At 37.5% G+C, this 21,752-nt stretch overlaps 1 protein-coding gene across 1 annotated transcript; it reads left to right on the top strand.

The window, feature by feature from the left end:
- The first annotated feature begins 1,095 nt into the window (after positions 1 to 1,095).
- Positions 1,096 to 21,392, top strand: jph2 (junctophilin 2). Its single transcript, XM_079850150.1, has 6 exons — positions 1,096 to 1,889; positions 8,355 to 9,174; positions 16,156 to 16,274; positions 17,549 to 18,645; positions 19,607 to 19,703; positions 19,820 to 21,392. The coding sequence occupies exons 1-5, from the start codon at positions 1,511 to 1,513 to the stop codon at positions 19,685 to 19,687; spliced, it is 2,496 nt and encodes an 831-aa protein (XP_079706276.1). The 5' UTR covers positions 1,096 to 1,510; the 3' UTR covers positions 19,688 to 19,703; positions 19,820 to 21,392.
- Positions 21,393 to 21,752: the final 360 nt, after the last annotated feature.

The following is a 21,752-nucleotide window of genomic DNA, read 5'->3' as shown; positions in this document are numbered from 1 at the left end:
TGAGTGCAAGCTGGCCTCTGTTCAACAATCACTCGACTAAGACCAAGACTGACATATCATTTTACAGTAGAGAAAATATATATATTTTTAAGCTTCAGCTTGAAACTATAATGTTAAACAATACCAGTGTCTATAGACTTTTGGTTATTTATTTATAGAGTCAGTCAATTAAGCTTTCATTTAAAACATTTTTGTTAACATGGCTATAATATTTCATAAGTATAAAAAAAGTGTTAGGAAACACAGACAAAATGAAAAAAGATACGGTTAAGTAAACAAAGAAGAAAATTAAAAGAAGAAAAATGACACTAAAATAAAAGGATAAAATAATTAGTAAATATTATAAATAAATAATAAATTAATAAATCTTCAGTTTAAAATACTTTAAAAACAACATCAGTGTCTATAGACATTTGCATATTTATTTATCGAATCAAGAGTCAACAAAGCTTTAATTTACATGCTTGTTAACATGTAGGATATGATATTTCATAAGTACAAAACAAGTGCTAGAATTTTTTTTTAAAGTTAAAAATGTAAGGTTAAGTAAACAAAGAAAATGAAAACAAAACAGAGGAGAATAAAATAAAGATAAATAAACAAACAAATAAATAATCAGAATTCCAATATAAAATACAACAGAAATCATTTTAGATGCAATATAATATTTGTCATTTTTATTGCACTATTAGACTGATGTTACTCAGTTACACTCTGCAAAACACAAAAGGTCAAATCTTGACCCAGTGACTGCTTACTGGTGATCTGTTTACTGTATGAGGTGTACTCACTTTTCCCTTTTATGTTTTGTCTTTATTTCTCTAAAAAAGTGTGTAAGCAGTGTGTCCAGTATAGCAAAAAAAGAAAAAGGATAATACTGCATTAACAGTTTCTAGTATCTAACTTATAAACTAAAAAGTAAACACTTAAAATAACAGACACAGACTCCACCGACCCCTGATATGGACATTGAGCCCAAACCCTATTCTGCAAGTGATCTGGCAGCGCTTTTAAAAGTGCCTGGGTGCTGAGGGCCGATTGGCCTGTATTTTTGGAACTGTGTTGGGATCTGGTAGCCTTGTTGGGACAGCAAACACATTTCCAGCAGCACCAAGTGCAAAGAGGGGAGGCAGGGAGAGGGGAGAGGGGTTGAAAGCCATGAAAGACCACTGGCTCTCAATTCGATTAAATAGATCAACTCAAACAATATCATGTAACAAAAAATTGAAAAAACAAACAAACAAAACCAATCCTCCCTCTCCCAAGTCATTTCAACTTCAAGCTTTAGGACGTTTATTTTAAGGATATAGCCTACCTATCAACAAATGATGAGCCTATACGACGATTCTACAAGTTCAGCACCAGGAAAAGATCTTCTCTCCATTTTACGCATCTATGGAATTTGACAGATGGATTTAACAGCGCCTGATAGAGATTAAGTCGTTCGTTAATGTTGATTTTCAGTCATATCTGAAAGTTTCAAAAGTTAGAAGTAATTGCATTGAGAGTGATGAGCGGAGGTCGCTTTGAGTTCGATGATGGCGGAGCTTATTGTGGAGGCTGGGAGGGAGGTAAAGCGCACGGGCACGGGATCTGTACCGGACCGAAAGGACAAGGAGAGTTCTCCGGTTCCTGGAATTACGGGTTCGAGGTGGTGGGAGTCTACACCTGGCCGAGTGGAAACACATTCGAGGGGTATTGGTCCCAGGGGAAGCGTCATGGTCTAGGTGTGGAGACTAAAGGACACTGGATCTACAAGGGAGAGTGGACGCACGGATTCAAAGGCAGATACGGGACGCGCATCAGTCAGGGCAGCGGTGCCAGATACGAGGGCACTTGGAATAACGGACTGCAGGATGGTTATGGCACGGAGACCTATGCGGATGGAGGTAAGGTCGGAGAATGTACTTTTGTGAGTGCAAACTGCATACTGTGAGCTGACATTTTAAGACCAGGGTTAGTATGTAACGCAATGCCTACACCGGGGGTGAGGAGTTCAAGAGTCGGTGTCCAATTCCGACTAAAATTGAGTTCTTAAAACGAGTACACTGTAAAACATGATATGATCAATAAGTTATGTTAACATATGTTTTTACATGCTTTAACTCATCGAAATAAGTCAAGCAGTTAAGTCAAAATATATAAGTTAGGCTATACAAGATGCAACTCGTTTTTTAAGTCAGTTTAATGAAATTTAAGTTGAGATGACTTAAACATCCAAGTTGATTGTTAAAGCAGCAACTTTTTTTTTTTTTACAGTTTACTTAAAATCCTTAAAGGGGATAATTTCAGAATTTAGCAAAACACATAATTACAAATCAGAAATAGGCCAAATGTTGGCTAATACAATAATTAGCCTGCTAACTATGAACAAAAATACTAAACCAACAGAAATGTGGTAAAATAGGCTATTCCATTAAAATGAAATTAATTCAGTGGTTTTGATCCCCCAAAAAAGGAACCGGCTCAGGTTCAAACCATTCGAGAATCAAATGAACCTGGTGGCGCTGAAGCCTATGGTTTTGATTCGCTAAAAACCGAATCATATGAATCTTTGTTCCAGTACACTAGTCGCGATGTGTTGCCGCACGCTAAAAAGTAGCCTAGCTAGTGCACTAAATACAGTGACTATGTTTAGAATGGAATACTGGAATGGATGCATACACAATTTAGTGAATAATATCTGATTAAAATTAAAACCTGTAAACTCAAAACCTTAAAGCTGTTAAAACTACTTCAAACTTTCTGGTCTAGCTTTCTCAAGTCAACTTCCAAGTTCGTTTATGAACTTTACCCATCTAGTTTTTAAATAGTAGCTAAGTTAAACTGTATTGTAAAGTAAGCGTTTCAAAGTAGTAGCCTAGCCTTTGCTACACATAACTTGCTTGTCACGTTACCTTGTTACTTTACACGTTTAATTTAGCTTGAAACATCTAGAAGTCATGTTGGAAATGGTTATTTCGCATTCCAATTCAAAAATAATATTTTAGAAAGATCATATCACTATGTGAAGAAAATTCACATTCAGTATACTGTAATTTCTATACAATACTTTTTTCAAGTAACTAGTAAAGTAAAACATTACTTTTAAATTTACAAAAATATATCTGAGTTTCTTTTTTCAATGAGTAACACAAGCTACTTTGTTTTCATATTTATTGACTGACAGCTCTCCTGTCCCCATGTTGAGAGAAATCAGAAGTGCAGGTGTTGGTTACTGTAGTTGTGAATGTGTAAATGTGAGCATGCATTTACTCATCTCACTTGCTCAAAAAAAAAAGAATTTTTTTTTAGTATTCCTCAAAATGAATAAAAACAGGAAATGCAAACTCAGAATATTACACAAACCTGGAATAATTAAATATGCTAAATATCACAAATATAGGCCTACTTTATGAATTTAATCTCACTTTATTAACTGTGCATGTTTTGCTGCTGACCTTCGATGATCCAATTCAACCATACTAATAAGCAAAAATGACTTCAGATAAACATCACGTTTGTGTTTCTTTTTGTTGTTGTTGCTGTTGTTTTTATTGCTTAAGTAAGAGTGTCAAACTTTCTTCTACTTTGTCCTAATCTTCTGCAATCCAGAATTGCAGCACAGAGTAATGCAATATTGTAACGCATTGCTTTGAAAAGTAACTTTCCCCAACACTTATCCTTTTACATTGCTATAAGATTCATATGAATATACCTCTAAAAAAATTCAGATGAACAGTCATTTACTGAATACATGTTAGTAGTATAAACATGAGGCTTACACTGATGGAACCCTGGTGTTGCCACAGATGGCCTTTTGGGTAAATGCCTATTGCTAAGAAACATTTGCCAGTTGCAGAATGGAGGGTGGTTACAAATTAGTGTCACAAATCCTGTTCTTTCTAGACGTGTGGTGTGAGTACAAATAAAAAGGCTCATTCACTAGTGGCCAAGTTGTTTTTCTTTTGTTGAGCCACATTAGGCTGTTACGTCGACTTACTTTCCCTTCTTTTAAATCCTTTAAATGTTTAGTCTTATGTAAATTAAGTGTCAATTTTAATAACACCATAGTGTTATGTTTGGGGCTAATCAGCAGTTTTGACATTATAGATTTAGCTTTGCATGTGCATATATAGTGGTGACTGTGAAAAGTATTTGGATGCTTAAGCCACACTTAAGATTGTATGGATGTCACTGCATTAAATAGCAAAATATCAAACCAAGCAGCACATGGACATTTTTTCAAATAAAACATTAAACACGATAACATTAGAATATATAAATATAAGATTATACATTATTTATAACATAATATATTTTACAATATAGCAAAAATATGCTGTTCAACAATACATGTGAATGTTCATCCAACATTAGTGAAATATGTTTCTAGTTACTGTAATGAAAAATACCTGTAGAAAACTGACTTGTCCACTAAAATTGAATTAAAATTCATAGATTTCAAAGTTCGGCTAAATGTCCATATACATTCTGCGGCCACTGTTTATTGGTTGAAAAGGATGCAATTACATAATTTTAAGAGTGTGTCTAGTGTATGTGTTTTCTTATATACTGTATCTATTGACCTGGTAGCTGAGTCATCACTAGTAATGTTAAGTGCTAGTGCAGCACTGTTTGAATAAGGCACACTAAATAGCCTTACCAATCCCTGTGGACTGATGGATCTCAGACATGTGTTGCATGACAGGACTAGACCCACAAGCCCCCATGACATAAATAACCACACGTGGTTTATTACCCCAGAGGTAGTTATGAAAGACACAGCACGCTAGCAGTTGTACCGCTCCAAATACCATTGTCTCTCATGCCTGAAGTGACAATGAGCTTACGGGTAGCCTGAATTTGAATACAATGCAGTGTAGTAACACAATCTGGAGTTTAGTTAAAGGGATGATAATTCTGTCATCATTTACTCACTTATGTCCTGTACGACTTTCTTAATTCTGTGGAGCACAAAAGATTATGTATTAAAGAATGTCAGTGGAGTCCAAAACAACATTGGAGACCACTGACTTTAACTGCTACTCACAAGAAAAAAATGACTTTGAAACCGTTTTCACTCACAAATTGCTTGTAAATTTCCCAGATAATTAAAGAAACGGTAAAGGCCCGTTCTCACCAAAGACGATAGCTATAAGGATAACTATAAAGTTTTAATGATCTTTCTAATTCCATGAGAATAGAGAAGTCCACACTGCAACTATTACGGCAAAGAAGAACAGTATCATTGGAATCACTTTCAGAACGTTTTATTTTTTCAGATGATGAACAATAAATCATTGACAGCCAATCAGAATCCACCTGACTTTAAAGAACACAAGCATTTAAAAGCAGATGGAATAAATGCAGTGCACTCTTAAAAAAAAATTAACATTACCGTCCCTTGGTGTGGATTCTAATCTACTTATTGTTATAGTGGCAACATTATGTTCAGTTTAGCTTTATTTTCATTTTCATAGACTTTTAGTTTGTTTCTCTTCTGTTACCTGTTTCCTGTTCCTGCCAGTAATCAGTTGTCATGGGCTGAATCCGAAATCGTCCCCTATACCCTCAAATAGGGCATTATTCGAGGGAACATCCATTTGTAGTGGTGTCCAAAACCATAGTGGACGTTATTGAGTGCACTCATTCAATCCCACATTTCACCGCAATAACGAGTGTTCAGCCAAAATACACTCAACGACTGCTGAATTCGTTCCCTCGTTTTCATTCAGTCCTTCAAGTAAACTGTATTAGTGGACTAATGTAGGGAATAGGGATCGAGTGTTTTGGGGCAATTTCGGATTCAGCCATGAACATTCATTTAACAAGCACACCTGTCTGTATTCAGTTCATTATCTCTGTGTATTTAAGTTCCTTCTTGCATTCAGTTCGTTGTCTGGTATTGTTTATGCTTGCACGCTGTTTTACATCGTTGTTTACTTTGTGTTTAAATAAAAATACTTCTATCTGAATCTTCTTCATCATCATTGGACTGTAACCTGATAGAATACCAAAAATGAAATTTTTTATTTTGATTAAAGAAAATGGATTTTGCAGCAACACTCATCAACTTAGCCAGTAAGAATCTCTCTAGGACTCTTACTCTTACTCTGTCTGCTTTAGTCAACTGACTGCAAGATCCAACTTAGATAACAAGACCATAAAGTCTCTTTATTGGATGGGGCAAACTTTTACAGCCCCCTTGACTTACCAGACATGGGAAAAGGAACCTGGAAAGAGGCGATCCTCCGTTGTCTGCAGTCGGCATACCTGTAGCTGATGGATGTGTTGTCGACCACTGCAGAGCGCGAGCACTCTCCCACAAAAGGATAGGAGCCTGAGCCCACTGCAGAACTGGAGAACGTGCTGACGCCCACCACGGACCCTGAGCTAATGCCAGTGCCTGCAACGGAGCCAGAGCTTGAAGTTACGTCCTTCCCGGAGCCGAATGTCGCCGCCCAGTCTGACCAGGTTTGTGTGCCGACTTCTACTTTTGAGCCAAAGGGAAATAGAGAGGAGTTTGAGGACGAAGACAGCCTTCCTCCGCTGATTCCGCCCAGTACAAAGCCTTCATCGCCGCTGGTCCTGTTCAGCTCTAAGACTGTTTCTCCACTGGTTCTGCCGAGCTCAAAAACTTCATCGCTGCTGGTCTTGCCGAGCTATTGTTGTGGATAATACACCCACCCTGCCTCCCTCTCCCACTTCCTCTGCCGAGGCTAGCTGGTCTCTTGGCCCCACCTTCACTGGCGCCCTCCAGTCCCTCGACTCCACCATTGCATTTACCCTTCAAGTTTTGCCCGTATTGGATCTCCTGGGCCACCATACCCATAACTCCACCTCGGCCCAACGACCTGTCGGCTCCACCTTGACTCCTCACCCTCTTGGCTTCACCGAGCACCCTCGTCCCTCGGCTCCACCTCGGTCTGCCTGTGCGGACTTCCGGGAATCTTGTGCTTCATCCCTCCACCCCTTCGGCTCCATCAGGCTTTGCCTTCCCTCCGGATCCACGTTGGTCTTCGGTCACACGGGAGTCGCCTCAGTCCACCAACACCCTGGCTCCACCTCATTGGCTCTTCGCTGCTGCTCCGCCCGATCCTACGGTGTTGTCCGGTTCTGTCATCGCCTCGGCTTCACTCGTGTCTCCAGATCTCTCGGCCTGGTTCTTCGCCAGCCCCTCGTCCACCTCCAGAGCCCCCACCCTCCCTACCCCTCTGTCCATCTGTTACGGCTCAAAGCCGCACCTTTCCGGTGGGGGGCGTTCTGTCACCATTATGTTCAGTTTACCTTTAGTTTCATTTTCATGGACTTTAAGTTTGTTTCTCTTCTGTTTCCTGTTTCCTTTGTTTCAGTTTCCCGCCACTAATCAGTTGTCATGGACATTCATTAACCGAGCACACCTGTCTGTATTCAGTTCATTATCTCTGTGTATTTAAGTTCCTCCTTGCATTCAGTTTGTTGTCTGGTATTGTTTGTGTGTTTGTGCTTGCACGCTGTCTTGTATCATTGTGGATTACCTGAGTTTACTTAGTGTTAATAAAGATACTTCTATTTGAATCTCCATCATCATTGGACTGAAACGTAACATATAGGCAGTGTTGGGTACTCTAAAAAAATAATTAATTACTAGCTACTAATTACATCTTGAACAGTGTGATTAGATTACTGTACTAATTACTCCCTCTAAAAAGTATTGGATTACTTATAACTAATTACTTCCTAAATCGCACATCAACCTCAACCAGTCGAACAATAAAAGGATGGATACGAAACTGCACTTTTAATTATTTCAAATAAACAATATACAATTTCATAAATTATTCTTGAATTGACCAAAGTGTGTAAAGGGAGAAGGTTACATTAAAAACATACACTTTAACAAAAGATATTACATTTTTATGCTAAATCCACTATTGTTTTATATAGATTTGTTCTATAGTCTATATAGTATTTAATGCAATTACATAAGAAGTAACTGTAATTAAATGACATAAAAATGATTGTAAACCCTCACGTTACTTTTTCAAGGGAAAAGTAATTAAATTACAGTAATACGATTATTTAGTAATTACACCCAACACTGGTTATAGGTGTGAACGCATCTTAACACATTAAATTAAGTGTGAAATTTTGAAGTACAAAGACTAAAATAGTATTTCTTGTAAAATGTTCTCCAATAATCTTTTTATTTACAACTTTGAAATATCATTTTTATATGGACAAAAGAAAAACAGACAGTTTTCAAAATATCTTCTTTTGTGTTCCACTGAAGGAAATAAGTAATACAGGTTTGGAACAACATGACAGTATTTTTTTATTTTTGGGTGAACTATGTTTTTAACGTTTCCTGATTAATGTCTTTGGCAATACAGGTACCTTCCAGGGCCAGTTCACTGGTGGCATGCGGCACGGCTATGGGGTGCGTCAGAGCGTTCCCTACGGCATGGCAGCAGTGGTGCGTTCTCCTCTGCGGAACTCTCTGAGCTCCCTGCGCAGTGAACACAGCAATGGGACGCTCCTGCAGCAGGACGTCCCGGTCATCACCGCCACCAACGCATCCGGCCAGGAGACCATGGTCAATGCGCCCATGCCTCTAGGCCCATCTCGTGGCGGCTTCGCCCTCACCCTGCAAGTGGACCCAGATGCGGTCAAGCCCAAGAAGAGAAGCCTCTTCCGCCGTGGCTCACTTCTTGGCAAGTTGAAGAAGTCTGACTCCCGCACATCCCTCTCTAGCCAGAAGAGCAAGCTCAGCTTTTTGCGGAGTGAGTCAGCTCTTAGCTCCGCCGCCAGCGATGCCAACTCCACCATCAGCCTGGGTGAGAGCGAAGGGGAAGGTGAAGGTCAAGAGTTTCCCCCTGTGGAGTCGGACATTGACGCCACCACCACTGAAGTCTACACGGGAGAGTGGAAAAACGACAAGCGGTCAGGTTATGGGATCAGTGAACGTTCTAGTGGGCTTAAATATGAGGGCGAATGGCTGAACAACCAACGTCACGGTTATGGGTGCACCACTTTCGCTGAGGGTGGAAAAGAAGAAGGCAAGTATGTTAACAACCTGCTGGTGAAGTCTGCTAAGAAGAAGGTGATTCAGCTGAAGGGCGCTAAGATTAAGCAGAAAGTGGAGCGAAGTGTGGAGGGAGCCCATAGGGCAGCTGCCATAGCAAAACAGAAGGCCGAAATCGCCAACTCAAGGTAAATCATTGAACAGTTGCGGTTTATGTTTGAGTGTATAATTGAAATTGAATGCATACAATATTGTTTTAAACATATCATATATCCTCCTTGATACATATAATATATATATATATATATATATATATATATATATATATATATATATAAGGGATAATGTAAATATAAAAATAAACAATATAATACAATATAAAAATAAAATAATAGTAAAAATACATAATTTTTTTTGTAATATTATAAGTAATAGAATGATTTCTGAAGGATCACGCAACACTGAAGACTAGAGTAATGATGCTGAGAATTCAGGAATAAAATTCTATTTGAAAATATATTAAAATGACATTTTTTTTTTTTTTTATGTATTTATGATCAAATGCCAAAAAAATAAATAAAACAGCTATAGCGAGCATTAAAAACTTCTTTCAAAAACATTTAAAAAAATGTATTATTCCAAACTTTTGACAGGCAGTGTATATTATATAACTAATATATAATTATAAAAAACGAAATATATATTTTCCCCCAATGAATTGATAGATAACAAATATGTCAACATTTACACAGAGTTGCCAGCCAGAGGATGTGCTTTGTGGGAGAACAAAAAACATCCTGATACCACCTTGGTGTTGGTTTCCAGACAGTCTGTCCAAATGCAGAAACAAACAGTCTCAAAGCAGGCCACATGCTCCAAGCTTCTTTTCTATTCGTGGCGTCTTGGTGGCTAGGCCTAACTCCAGACATGATAAAGAGGAGTCTAAAGCACTGACACTAATAATACAGCTTCCCTCCAGGGTAAAATATTTAGATTTACACACAGTCCTGACAGCATCTGCAGTTTATCAGATGCTAACGGTTATAAACAGCAGGCCAAATTCAGGTGCAGCGGCTTTGATAAAATCTTCCCTCCTTGTAAGGAGATGCACAAACCAAAGACAAACAGCCCTAGGTTCTCAGTCATCAAATGCATGCTGTTGATGCTCATCCCATAAAAATGAATTCATGCATTATTAAAGATGACAACCTGACAGCAGACTTAAACCAGAATGCACACAATGACAAGAAAACCAGTCAATCAAAGCCCACATTTTAGGAACAAAAAACAAGACTTCATTGTTCTCATTCCTTATACATAAGCAAAACATTCATATCTGCCAGAATATATGAAGGTAAAATGATGCCAAAATGATTTGCATGCGCATGGGTAAGATTTGTGAAAGTGTACATAAGAATGCAAGTGTAAAGTAAATTTGCATGCCCAAGAGAGGCTTTGTAAAAGTGTAAATCAACTTCAAGTGTTTGAAAAACATTTTTGCAGCATTTTACTGTTTTTTTTTTTTTTGGTAAGTGTAATTCATGTATTTTGAAACTGCAACTTCATGTTAACGCAAAATAAATATGATCTGTAATATTCTGACTTCCGTTTTACATTTTTTTTTCCGCCAAATACGGCCAAAAGCATTGCAACCCTATGTACAGCGATTTGCAAGCGAAAACAACTGGCAAAAAAAATTAAAAAAATTAACTATTGCAAATGTCTAAATGTACATATAGGCAAAAAGTTCCTGAAATAACCCGATATATACTGTTCCGTCTTTCTTTTAGCTGCACTTACAGTTTTGGCACGATTCTCTCACTCATTGGAGTTTTGCAAGTGTGAGGGGGAAGGCGGGTCCATCGTCTTCAAGTAGCCAATCAAATAAGGTTCTCACTGACTCTTGATTTACTGATTTTATCTGATTGTTTTTTTTTCTTTTCTTACACTTGAAAGGGGATTTACAAAGCTTCTCTTATGCATGCAAATTTAATTTACGCCTTGCAATCTTGTCCACTTTCATAAATCTTACCCTGCGTTTGCAAATCTTTTTGGCATCATTTTACCTTCATAGAATAACATTCAAGTAATGTTTAAGTAAAGATTATTCAAATAAGGAGCCTATTGTTAATAAACACCTCCATGCCACTTTTCATGTGTGCAGTTATACAATGCCAGATCATTCTTTATAGATCATTATTGGAAAGAGACAAACAGACTCCTTACACCAAACCAGACAAATCAGAGAGAACAATCGGAAATCAAAACCAACACCCCACTGTCTACAGTGAACTTTTCTGTTGTCATTTAGTAGGTCAAAGTGTGATAAGCAGAAACACTTTTATTCTCTGAATGGTCTATGGCATATAAAAAAATCCCAATACCCTATAATTTACAGTGGTTCTCATCTAGGGGGCCGGACCTCAACTAATAGTCCACCCACCCAATACCCATCCACACCAACAACAACACCATTCACCACAAAATATCCTCCCACCAGCCAGCATACATCACACATCTCATCCATCCCTCAAACAAAATCCAATAATAAGGGTATTCAAACATCACAAAAAAGAAAGTCAGATAAGTCAATAAAATATGAAACCTTCAGCCTTATGGGGTCTATTATGCATAATGTTGTAACAATTTGTGTTTAAAATGCTTTGTAAATATATCAAGAGAAGGTAGTTCCTTTATAGAATTGTCAATCTCATTCCAGATCCCAGGACCCTTACATGCTATACTAAAGCTAGTACACTTCAGCTTACGCTTTTTCCCTCGTAATAGAGTTCTCTTTCTAGTGTTATGGTCATGAGTAGACAAGGTGACTGGAATGAGATGGCAAAGTTTTGGATGCAATTTATAAACTACATTGTACATAATACAAGCATTTTGAAAACTGTTGCACTCAGCAAGCTTCAGAAGCTTATACCTATAAAAAAGCGGACCAGAGGGAGCATCATAATTTGCCCATGATATAACACGTATAACTTTCTTCTGCAGAATCTGCAATTTTTCAAGATGGCTTGGATACGTGTTACACCATATAATATTACAATAATTTAGATGTGATTCAAAAAGTGACCGGTACAGTGTTAGAAGAGCATCAAAAGGAAGATCATATCTTAATTTATAGAACAGACCAACATATTTTGACAATTCCTTTGTTAAAAACTCTATATGTTGTTTAAAGTTTAAGGACTCATCTAAATAAATTCCTAAGAATTTGATGTTCTCTACTCTTTCAATTACTTTATTATGTATTTTGATTTGTATCCTTTCAATGTTTGTCCGGCTTCTATTTGAACGAAATATAATAAATTTGGTTTTAGATACATTTACAGATCATTTGTTGTATTTAAACCAACTATCTACTTTAACTAATTCCTTATTAACAAGCTTTTGTAAAATATCAAGATTTTTATGGGACAAAAAAAGGTTTTATAATGAATCAGGCAACAATGCTATATGCTAGGTGGGATCCTTCTTACTCAGGATTTATGGCCCACAATAGGAATAAAATAAAATAAAATAAAATAAAATAAAATAAAATAAAATAAAATAAAATAAAATAAAATAAAATAAAATAAAATAAAATAAAATAAAATAAAATAAAATAAATAAAATAAATAAAATAAATAAAATAAAATAAAATAAAATAAAATAAAACAAAATAAAATAATAGAGTAAAAAGTAAATAAAGTGAAGTAAAATTAAATTAAATAAAAAAAATTAATATATATATATATATATATATATATATATATATATATATATATATATATTGTACTATTTTAATCCCATATCTGCACCCCCCTGTCCTATCTGTACCAGACTTCCTTGCCCTCTGCCAGTGTGGTGAGATCAGAAAGGAAAACTATTGGCCGTAGAGTTTGTTCAGTGGGGTCCAGGTGCCGGTTAGCCCTTTTGCTCTAACCATAGTGTATTTAGAACAGCAGAGGGAAGACGAGACTCCTCGGGAGGCCACGGCACTGGGTGTAAATGACGCACATGGGTCTGGTGTCAGAAAAGGAGGCCTGCCTAAAAAAGGACAGGCACTGTTGCTATATCACAATCATGGGGGAATGCAACAGCTGATAGCCTCTTCTATCCTCAGCTTCTTAGACACTCACACAGACGAACTTGATGTAATCTACCACCCTCACATTCCTCCAGAAATATATATAATTAACTAATATAGATAAAAATATTGTATATTATCTAATTATCTAATATATATATATAAATATTATGAATATACAATATACACCCTGAAAGTCCTGTTTTCTTTTGAGCTGATCTTGGAACCAGTACAAAAGAGCTCTTGATGGTATCACATAAAAAAATGCGTCAGCAATGGTGTCGGATCGTTTCATGGGATATTAATTTTGCCTATCCTGCAAATGAGTGAGAAGGCTGGCAGTATATAGATGTACAACACCCTGCTTAGATCCTGAACTCAGGCACTGCAGCTCATTTTATTGGTGATTATCAGAGTACATGATACCCGGATGCATAATTATAGACTATGATGCTTTACAGTGCTTTTTAAGCTTTTTCTGCATTTTTAAGTAAATATATTCTTATTTATGCAAATAAAATAAGGATGGCAAACATGATGGCTCTAAAGAAAAAACAATTCAGAGATTAGAGAGAGTTTATGTCAGATAATACTTTGCTGCTACATATAGCTTACTATCATTCTTTACCAAGAGTGATTCTAACATCAGTCATTGAACTGACAACACCATCACAAAAAAACTTTTTGATCTAAGTAAAAACATGGAAGGCAATTAAAAAAAAAAAAAATGAACTGGTAGTATTCTGATACATACATCATATATTTGGAATGCTGACCTGTAATGCGGTGTGACATGGTAAATAGCAAAGATAGATTTACAGTGGAATAGTTCCCACATGAGAAGCATTACTAAAGTAGAACTTGATTTGCACGTTAATGAATTTACGGTCAATGGGTTTCATTATTAGCCTACTAACATCACACATTCTAAAAATATCTTTGCAGAAAATGGTATCTATCACAGATTTGTCAACAAGCAACTAACCTAATAATGCAGAACAATACATTGCAATAGCTGAAAGCATGATTTTATAACATTATTTTAAATTTATCAGGGTTTTTATATTGTACATGCATGGCAGCATTAAGAAATAGTTGGTTACAGTAGAGAATTTATGAAAGCACCTGCCTAGAATTTAATGCAGACATTACTGTAAATGTATATCTGTGACATATCAATGGGAGGGTCTGAACTTTTCTAAACGTTCCACTTACAGCCACCCTCAGTACAGTGTCTTTAAGTGGTAGGGCTATTTTGAACTCAGGATGAAATTACAGTATGGAAAATATCACAGAGTAAATACGACAAAGCAGTTTTTAATCAAAGTGACTAACAAAATGTTTAAGAGTGAAGGTTTGCCTTAAATGCATGCGTAAAGACAAAAGCACTTATACATACTTTAAATGCAAACTTAGGCGTTGTTAAAAATAATAAATGGGTAAAACATTGTTTTTTCTGCATAACTGCTTGAAAAAAATGTGTAAATATGAAGAAAAAAAAGTCAAATCACGCTGTAACTAATGTTTTGTGGCCTGCACTGTAATTTTGCAGTGCAGTAATTCTTAATGTGACCAACACCAATAAAACACATGAATAATTTATTTCAAGAATGTAATCAGTGCATGCGGTAAAGAATAAATGGTGGTCTTCTCTAAAGCAACGTGTCCTATCACAGCAGTACTCATCTCTCACTGTGAGGCGCAGGGTGTTAAAAGAGTGATTTATTTTAGTTTCGGCTCAATGGGTGAAGAGGACACCCTCTTCTGCTATAAATAACCCCCCTGTCATACGACCCCCCAGCACACTTCTTCCTCTTGTATTCAAGTCAAACATACGGCGAGCAACCCAAACACTTGCAGCTCTTGGGTCAGTAGGGCGTTCTCTGGAACATTCTTCAGTATTATTGTTGTTCTAATGCACTGACTGGGATGGGTACTGCATGGGATTCTTAAGTGCTGAGAGGATGTTAATGTTACTTTTTATAGTGCAGACAACTGCTAACCCTAACCCATCTCTCTAAATAAAGACGAGGTGGGATGTCTTAGGTTGCTCTAGTTCTACTAGCAAGATATGGTTGAAATTAGACAAATACACATCTAATATTACGGAAAAAGGTCACATGCCTTCATCTCATAACATAACAAATAGTCCAACTATATGAGAACTGAAGATGGTATCTTTGCCACATGAAAATATGAATCTAATGGCAGAAATTTAAAAATTTTCTTTTAATATAGTGCACCTCTGAAACACTTCCACAACATATATCATATATATGCACTGTTGTAGACAGGTGTTAACATACCGTCCTAATAAATGTCTATTTTGGTTTTATTGAAGCCATAGAAATGCTCAGTCCTTATGGCTCGACTGGTAGCGCATGTTAACAACAATGCCAAGACTGTGGTTTTGGTTCAAAGGGAATAGAAGATTCAAAAACAAAAACATAAAAAATTATTACAAAAAATGTATCTCAAATATACACTGCGAATGGTTAAAAACATCTGCCAAATATGTAAGCAGGATGCGCACCATTCAGAATAGAATTGAGAATGCCTTTAATTGATATTTAAAAGAAATTCATGTTGCTGCAATTTCTTACTAAAAGTTTGTCAATACAAATATACATAAGTATACGTAAACATTATACATAAGTAATTTATTACATCAAATTAAAAATAGATATTTATTAAATTATAAATATCAACTTATATTCATTTAATTTTTTTAATGATATTTAATAAACTATTGGGGAGCAGGGTGGAAGAACACTCCCCAGAATGCATTACCATTGTTGAATTTCTATGAATTGCAATTCAGTTTCTTTCATTCCATTTCAACTTCCTGTGGGGTGTGGATATGCCTAATTCAATTCAAATTCACACCCATGAAGTGAAAGGAACACAATTCTTCAATTCTGAATTGTGCCCAACCCTGGTAAACGCATTATATAACAAACTTATATTTGCCCTTTAAAAATTTTCACACCATTTCCCCCCACCAATCTCATTCTTGACCACAACATTAACTTGATTTCCCAGCATTTGATTTAATACCAATGACTGAATGCTTTTTCCCTCTTCACAGAACGGCCCATGCCAAAAGCAAAGGTGACGCCGCAGAACAGTCAGCTATCGCTGCTAACAATGAGTCTAGTATAGCTCGTGTGGTTGCCAGAGAGCTCTCTCCCTCCTTCCATCAACCAGGTAGGTAGAAGATTTCATTGTTTGCTAAATGTACATCAACAGAGGCCACAGGAGTGGAGGCTGGTTAAGATCCTCCCGATCCAATGACAGTGTGTTTGATTAACGGATGTGAGCTCAGAGAAGTAAATGTAGCATGCATGCTTGTTAATCCAGACAAAGTCAGATTCGCAGTACGGCAGCATTCATTACAGAACAGTCTAGGTGCTGATAATGTTTTAAGTCCCTAAAGAACATATGCAAACATCTCTGAGTGTCTCAAACAGGATTAGATTGCTGGGACAAAAGCCCCTCATCAGCTCACTGTGTTTCTGTCTGTCCATCTGAAGGGCACTGCTAAGCTCTTGATGGTTTTATTTTGGCACTGTCTGTCTCCAAAATTTTAGACAAAGCTGAAGAGGAGCGATCACATTTCATCTTTCTTCTATTCTGTCCCTGAGTGGTTGCATTCTTGGCCTTTGTTAGCCTGAAACTAAACATGTTATTCAAGACCCTGGTCTTGTGTTTCGGTGTTTAAAATACAGTATAGGCCTCTTTTGCGCTTTTATGAAAATGATTGAAAAGAAATGTGATAATGTGATACAGATTCAGAGATAGACAGACAGTGAGGCAACACATGGACTCCAGTATACCCTCAAATACATTAATGCATGCACTTCCAATTATCTCATAACTGCCAGCACTTGTAAGAATTTTAATCAAAACTAAAATAGTTATAGTATGCAGTCTATTCTTTCATCCACTCCTTTATGACACTATATTTTGAGCATGAATCTGAGACCAAGCATTTGTCAGGAATGGCAAAATGAAAGATTGAAAAAATGAAAAAATAAAGATAACATTTATATCTCAAGAAATTAATTGTTCCTTTGACCATTTCTTTTTTCAATTTAATATAAATATCTGTAAATATCAACTGTAAAAGTGACTGTAAATGTACAGTGGTCATATCAGTGATTAGAAAAGGTATTTTATTCTGCACAAGATGGGTATCACAGGTTAATAAACATAAATCTAAGATGAATTTACCTCAAACACCAACATTTTCCAGAGAAGATCAACTTATGTTGTGGGCGCAGCAGAGAGCCTAACTGTATTGGTTGCTTAGGAACATAAATAAAAGCCTGGAAAACATAAGCATTTAATTAGTGCACCTTTAAAACTATCATTCAATAATTATTGTATGTGTAAAATGAGTTAAATTATAATCAGCCAGTATCAATATCATCTATTGAACCTATATTGTAATAATGCATGCATCACATGGTGTCCCTCAGGTCCTGAGTATCTGAAAAAACGAGCCCTGCAGGAGGTTGCTGAGAGTCATGAGAACACGGACATTGGGATGCACGAGCCCTTGTTGGGTGAGGATCCCCAACCAACACCCCCAGAGAGCCCCTTCATGCATGAGATGGAGAGTCCAAGACCAAGCTCCACCTCTGCACGCACCCCTTCACCCACTCCAGTCATCGTCCCTCACACACCCAGCAAGGAAGATCCAAATCTCTTGAGCCCTGGCAACTGGAATGGAGACAAGGTCAGTCGAGGCAGTGGTAGCAGAGGCAGCAGTCGAGCAGGTAGTAGGCCGAGCAGTAGACCCACCACCCCGTCGTCTTCTTCTGCCGTTGCTCCCGCTCCAGCAGCCCCTCCTGAGGAGCATTCTGCTCCCAGCAGCAAGGCCCCATCCCGTACCCCTAGCCGCCAAAGTGCCAAAGCAGAGCAGGGTTCGGATCTGGAAATCAAAGCCCTGCAGAAAATGGACTCAGAGTCAAAAGCAGCAGAACCTGTCCCTGCTGCAATGCCAGTAAGAACCAGCCTCGTCCGCCCCACTGACGAAGAAGAACCACCTCACCCTGCTCATAAGCTGTCCTCTAAAGCAGTCACGCCAGAGCCAAAGGCAGCTGAAGTCAAACATAGAGCTGAAACAAGGGAGCCTGTAAATGAGCGCCCAGCTTCGATGACAGAAATTAAGCCTAGGTCTTGGACAGAAGTCAGGGAGGAGAAGAAATTAACCAACAAGGCTGAGCCTAAACCTTCACCGAAACGAGAACCAAGCCCTGCCCCAAAAGCTGCCCAAGAGCGCCCAGCTTCGATGACAGAAATCAAGCCTAGGTCTTGGACAGATGTCAGGGAGGAGAAGAAATTAACCAACAAGGCTGAGCCTAAACCTTCACCGAAACGAGAACCAAGCCCTGCCCCAAAAGCTGCACCAAAGCCTGAGCCCAAGTCAGTGCCTAAACCAGAACCTAAAGAACCTGTTGTCAAGCCGGTTGCTAAACCAGTTGCCAAGGTCGAGGCCAAAATTGAGGCGAGGCAGAGGTCTATTGTGAAAGCCTCTAGTGAAGCCACACAAGAGTCTCTGGAACTAGATGAGGTAAGGCTAACAAATCAAACCTTGATATTCTTTGTGATAACAAGTAAGGTCAATTGGTCTTTTCAATGAATATTTGAATCCAACTAGACATCCCAAAGATTGCAGACATGCTTCCAGACATAACAAAAACAAATTCAGCAAAATTGCTTTTTATAACCTTTGCCTGTTTTCTTACATTAATCAGTAAATCTCAATTTAGAGTACAGTGGCCCACCTATCTTAGTTTCAGATCTCCTCCCATTGGGCCATGGAATGAGAAAGCTCATTCTTCTAAACAGCTCTTGAGTAGAGAAACACACTGCTCTGAAATACAGACAGATTGTGTTCCTTTAAATCTGGCCCTGGCCCCAGTCCATTTTTCACAATCAGGCATATCTATTCAAGGCTGAACCCTCAAAATAACAAATTCTCACCTTCAGAAAGCCCCTTGTGGTCTGTCAGAAACCCAGTATTGCATTGCATCACAGCAGCATCTTGTGGCACACCGAGCATACGCCACACCGAGCTGATCCTATAGAAAAAATTATTCGTAAGCAGAATGACTTTTACCCATTGCATCTGAAAAATTTGCGATTTTATTTCTATGGTTCATCTTAAACAGGAGTGTCCAGTCCTGCTCCTGGAGGGCCAGTGTCCTGTATAGAGTTTAGCTCCAGCCTACCCCAACACACTTGCCCTACAGGAGCAGGATTGGACACACCTGCTCTAAGACAGCGGTGTCCAATCTTGCTCCTGGAGGGCCACCTTCTTACAGAGTTTAGCTCCAACACACCTGCCTGGAAATTTCCAGCAACCCTGAAGGCTTGATTTACTGGTTCAGGTGTGTTTATTTAGAGTTGGAGCTAAACTGCTGTAAAGTGGCCTTTGCGCACTTCCACAAGTAAATGATGGATCACCATCATTTGGTTATTATACTTTACACAACAGACACTAATGGGTGTGAACTCTTTTTTTTTCTTAGGGGCCAAACACGATTATGATTTGCATGGTTATATTCCTGAACATTGGTTTGGCAATTCTTTTTGTTCACATCTTGTCTTGAGATGACAAAGCCTAAGGTAAGCTGCTACATATCCTACCTCTATTCTGCAAATTTTTAGTGCATTTATTAAATGCAACTGTTCGTTTTTTTTCCTTGTAAAAACACTGTTGGTATTACTACACCTTTTTCTAGCCAAAACCATCCAGGTGAAAGAAACTACCGTGAGGAGCTGTGAGGATGCACTGAGCTCCATTAACGGCTCTGTTGTTGCGTTATCCAGTTTCAGAGCAGCCCTCCTGAGCTACTCAGATGGTTGCCATCTGCAGTTGGACCGAGTGCTCGCAAATGATCGGTGTGTCCCAGTGCCTGAACATTATAAAATAAAGCATTTGCTTTGTTTGTGAAAGGTACTGCTGCATTTAACAGTTTTGTTGAAATCTAATGCAGCTGGAAGCGAATCATCTATAATAAGGGCTAATTTACATTGAGCACATTCACAATCATGTCACATATCCTATAGAGCAGAATATGTCATTTAGCACGTAATATTCATCTTTGGAGAATAAACAAGTAGTTATGACATTACGAGATGGGTCAGTACTGTTTTTCTTTTAAATGGCTAGAACAAACATAAAATCTACCAGTGCAAGTGCACTTATGCTTTAACACCAGGTGGTGTCATGCATCACAATCTCAGATGCTGTATGCACATTCAATGTCTTAAAGTCTCCCCTGCATGACAAAGAATAACTTGGCTAAAAAAAAAATATATACAATTGGTATAAAAAGTTGTTATGAGAACGGTTTAATATGAAAATGAGATCTAAGAAGATAAAAGGCTTATTTTATTAAGCTGAAGCATCCCTATAGAGAGAGCCTCCAAAAGTTGCCATGAGAGATTTTAAACAAGAATATTAAAATACTCTATATGTTGAATGGAACCAGAAAAGAAATGTTGTGGCTTACTAACTGTTGTACTGTGAATTTGTGATGGTTCTTCAGCATTTTTTCTGCCTGTATTAGACATAAAACAGTATGCAAGAGATTTGAGAATGTCCAAACCAGGTTGTGCAACAAAAGTGTCTTTTATGCATGTGTGGACATTTGAGTGTTTTTGTACATTTTTAAATTATGTACATTATCAGATAAATGCACATTTCATTATTATATCTAATGCAGTATTAGAAATTCTCAATTTACCCCTTGTCTACTAGTAAATATTACCTCAAATTTGTAAAGGTCTTATTGGAAATACGGTGTTAACCATCCAAAACATTATTTATTGATTAAATAAAGGGGTGTTATAAATAGTCATATCTAGAATAGTTTTATCTGACTCATTCACAAGTCCTAATTCAGAATTTACAAATTAGAGACTCAAAATACAGATTTTAACCCACTGTTTTAACCCTTTTGCCTTAAAATCACTACATTTAGTTTTTTTTCACTGTTTGCAACCTTAAAAGTTTAAAGATGTATTTGTTTAGAATAAATGCTGTATTCTCAAAGAGAAATGTAGCTCAAGCTGTACAAAATACAAGTTGCTCATCAGATGGTTTCTGTAACATGACTTGCATATGCATTACATTTAGCTAATAATTAAAGAAATAGTATTCAGCATGGTTATGATACCTTTCATTACTTGAGTTTTCTCTATTTGAAAGTTCCTGCAAATTTCCCTCTTCTCCACTTAGCGTCTTGTGTTTCAGCACTTACAATAAAATAAAATTCACCACACAATTCAAATAAATTTCCTTCAACTGCACATCTGTCAATCTCTTTACTTTTGAGAGTCAGCATTAGAAGCATTCTTTTACACTGCATTTTCAACATTATCTGCAGTTTGCCTTTTGTCAGCTCAATACCACAAAATGTCTATCGATGATAAGAGGCAAATAAGAACAAAGAATATATTATGCTGAATCTTCTCTTGTTGAAGAAGCGGCAAGTGGGAACAAAGAACATATATTTAAACTCCACCTGTCCACCAGCTTGACATATTCTCCCCTGACAGGGTCTGAATGCCAGGCCCAATTTTAGATTAGAGTGGTTGACAGGCCTCTTCTAACACCATTTACTCAGGAACATGAAAGAATATTTCACTCAGATAAAGTGGTAAGTCGTC

Source organism: Squalius cephalus (genome assembly GCF_949319135.1).
Source record: "Squalius cephalus genome assembly, chromosome: 18".
NCBI classification, from domain to species: domain Eukaryota; kingdom Metazoa; phylum Chordata; class Actinopteri; order Cypriniformes; family Leuciscidae; genus Squalius; species Squalius cephalus.
The sequence above is the reverse complement of the archived record's forward strand: the minus strand, read 5'-3'. Positions and strand labels throughout refer to the sequence as shown.

Excerpts from the sequence above, each read along its gene's own strand:
- jph2 (XM_079850150.1), top strand. The coding sequence starts at position 1,511 with ATGAGCGGAGGTCGCTTTGAGTTCGATGATGGCGGAGCTTATTGTGGA. Across the intron at positions 1,890-8,354 it reads GGAGACCTATGCGGATGGAG|GTACCTTCCAGGGCCAGTTC; the intron begins GTAAGGTCGGAG and ends TTGGCAATACAG. Across the intron at positions 16,275-17,548 it reads TCCCTCCTTCCATCAACCAG|GTCCTGAGTATCTGAAAAAA; the intron begins GTAGGTAGAAGA and ends GGTGTCCCTCAG.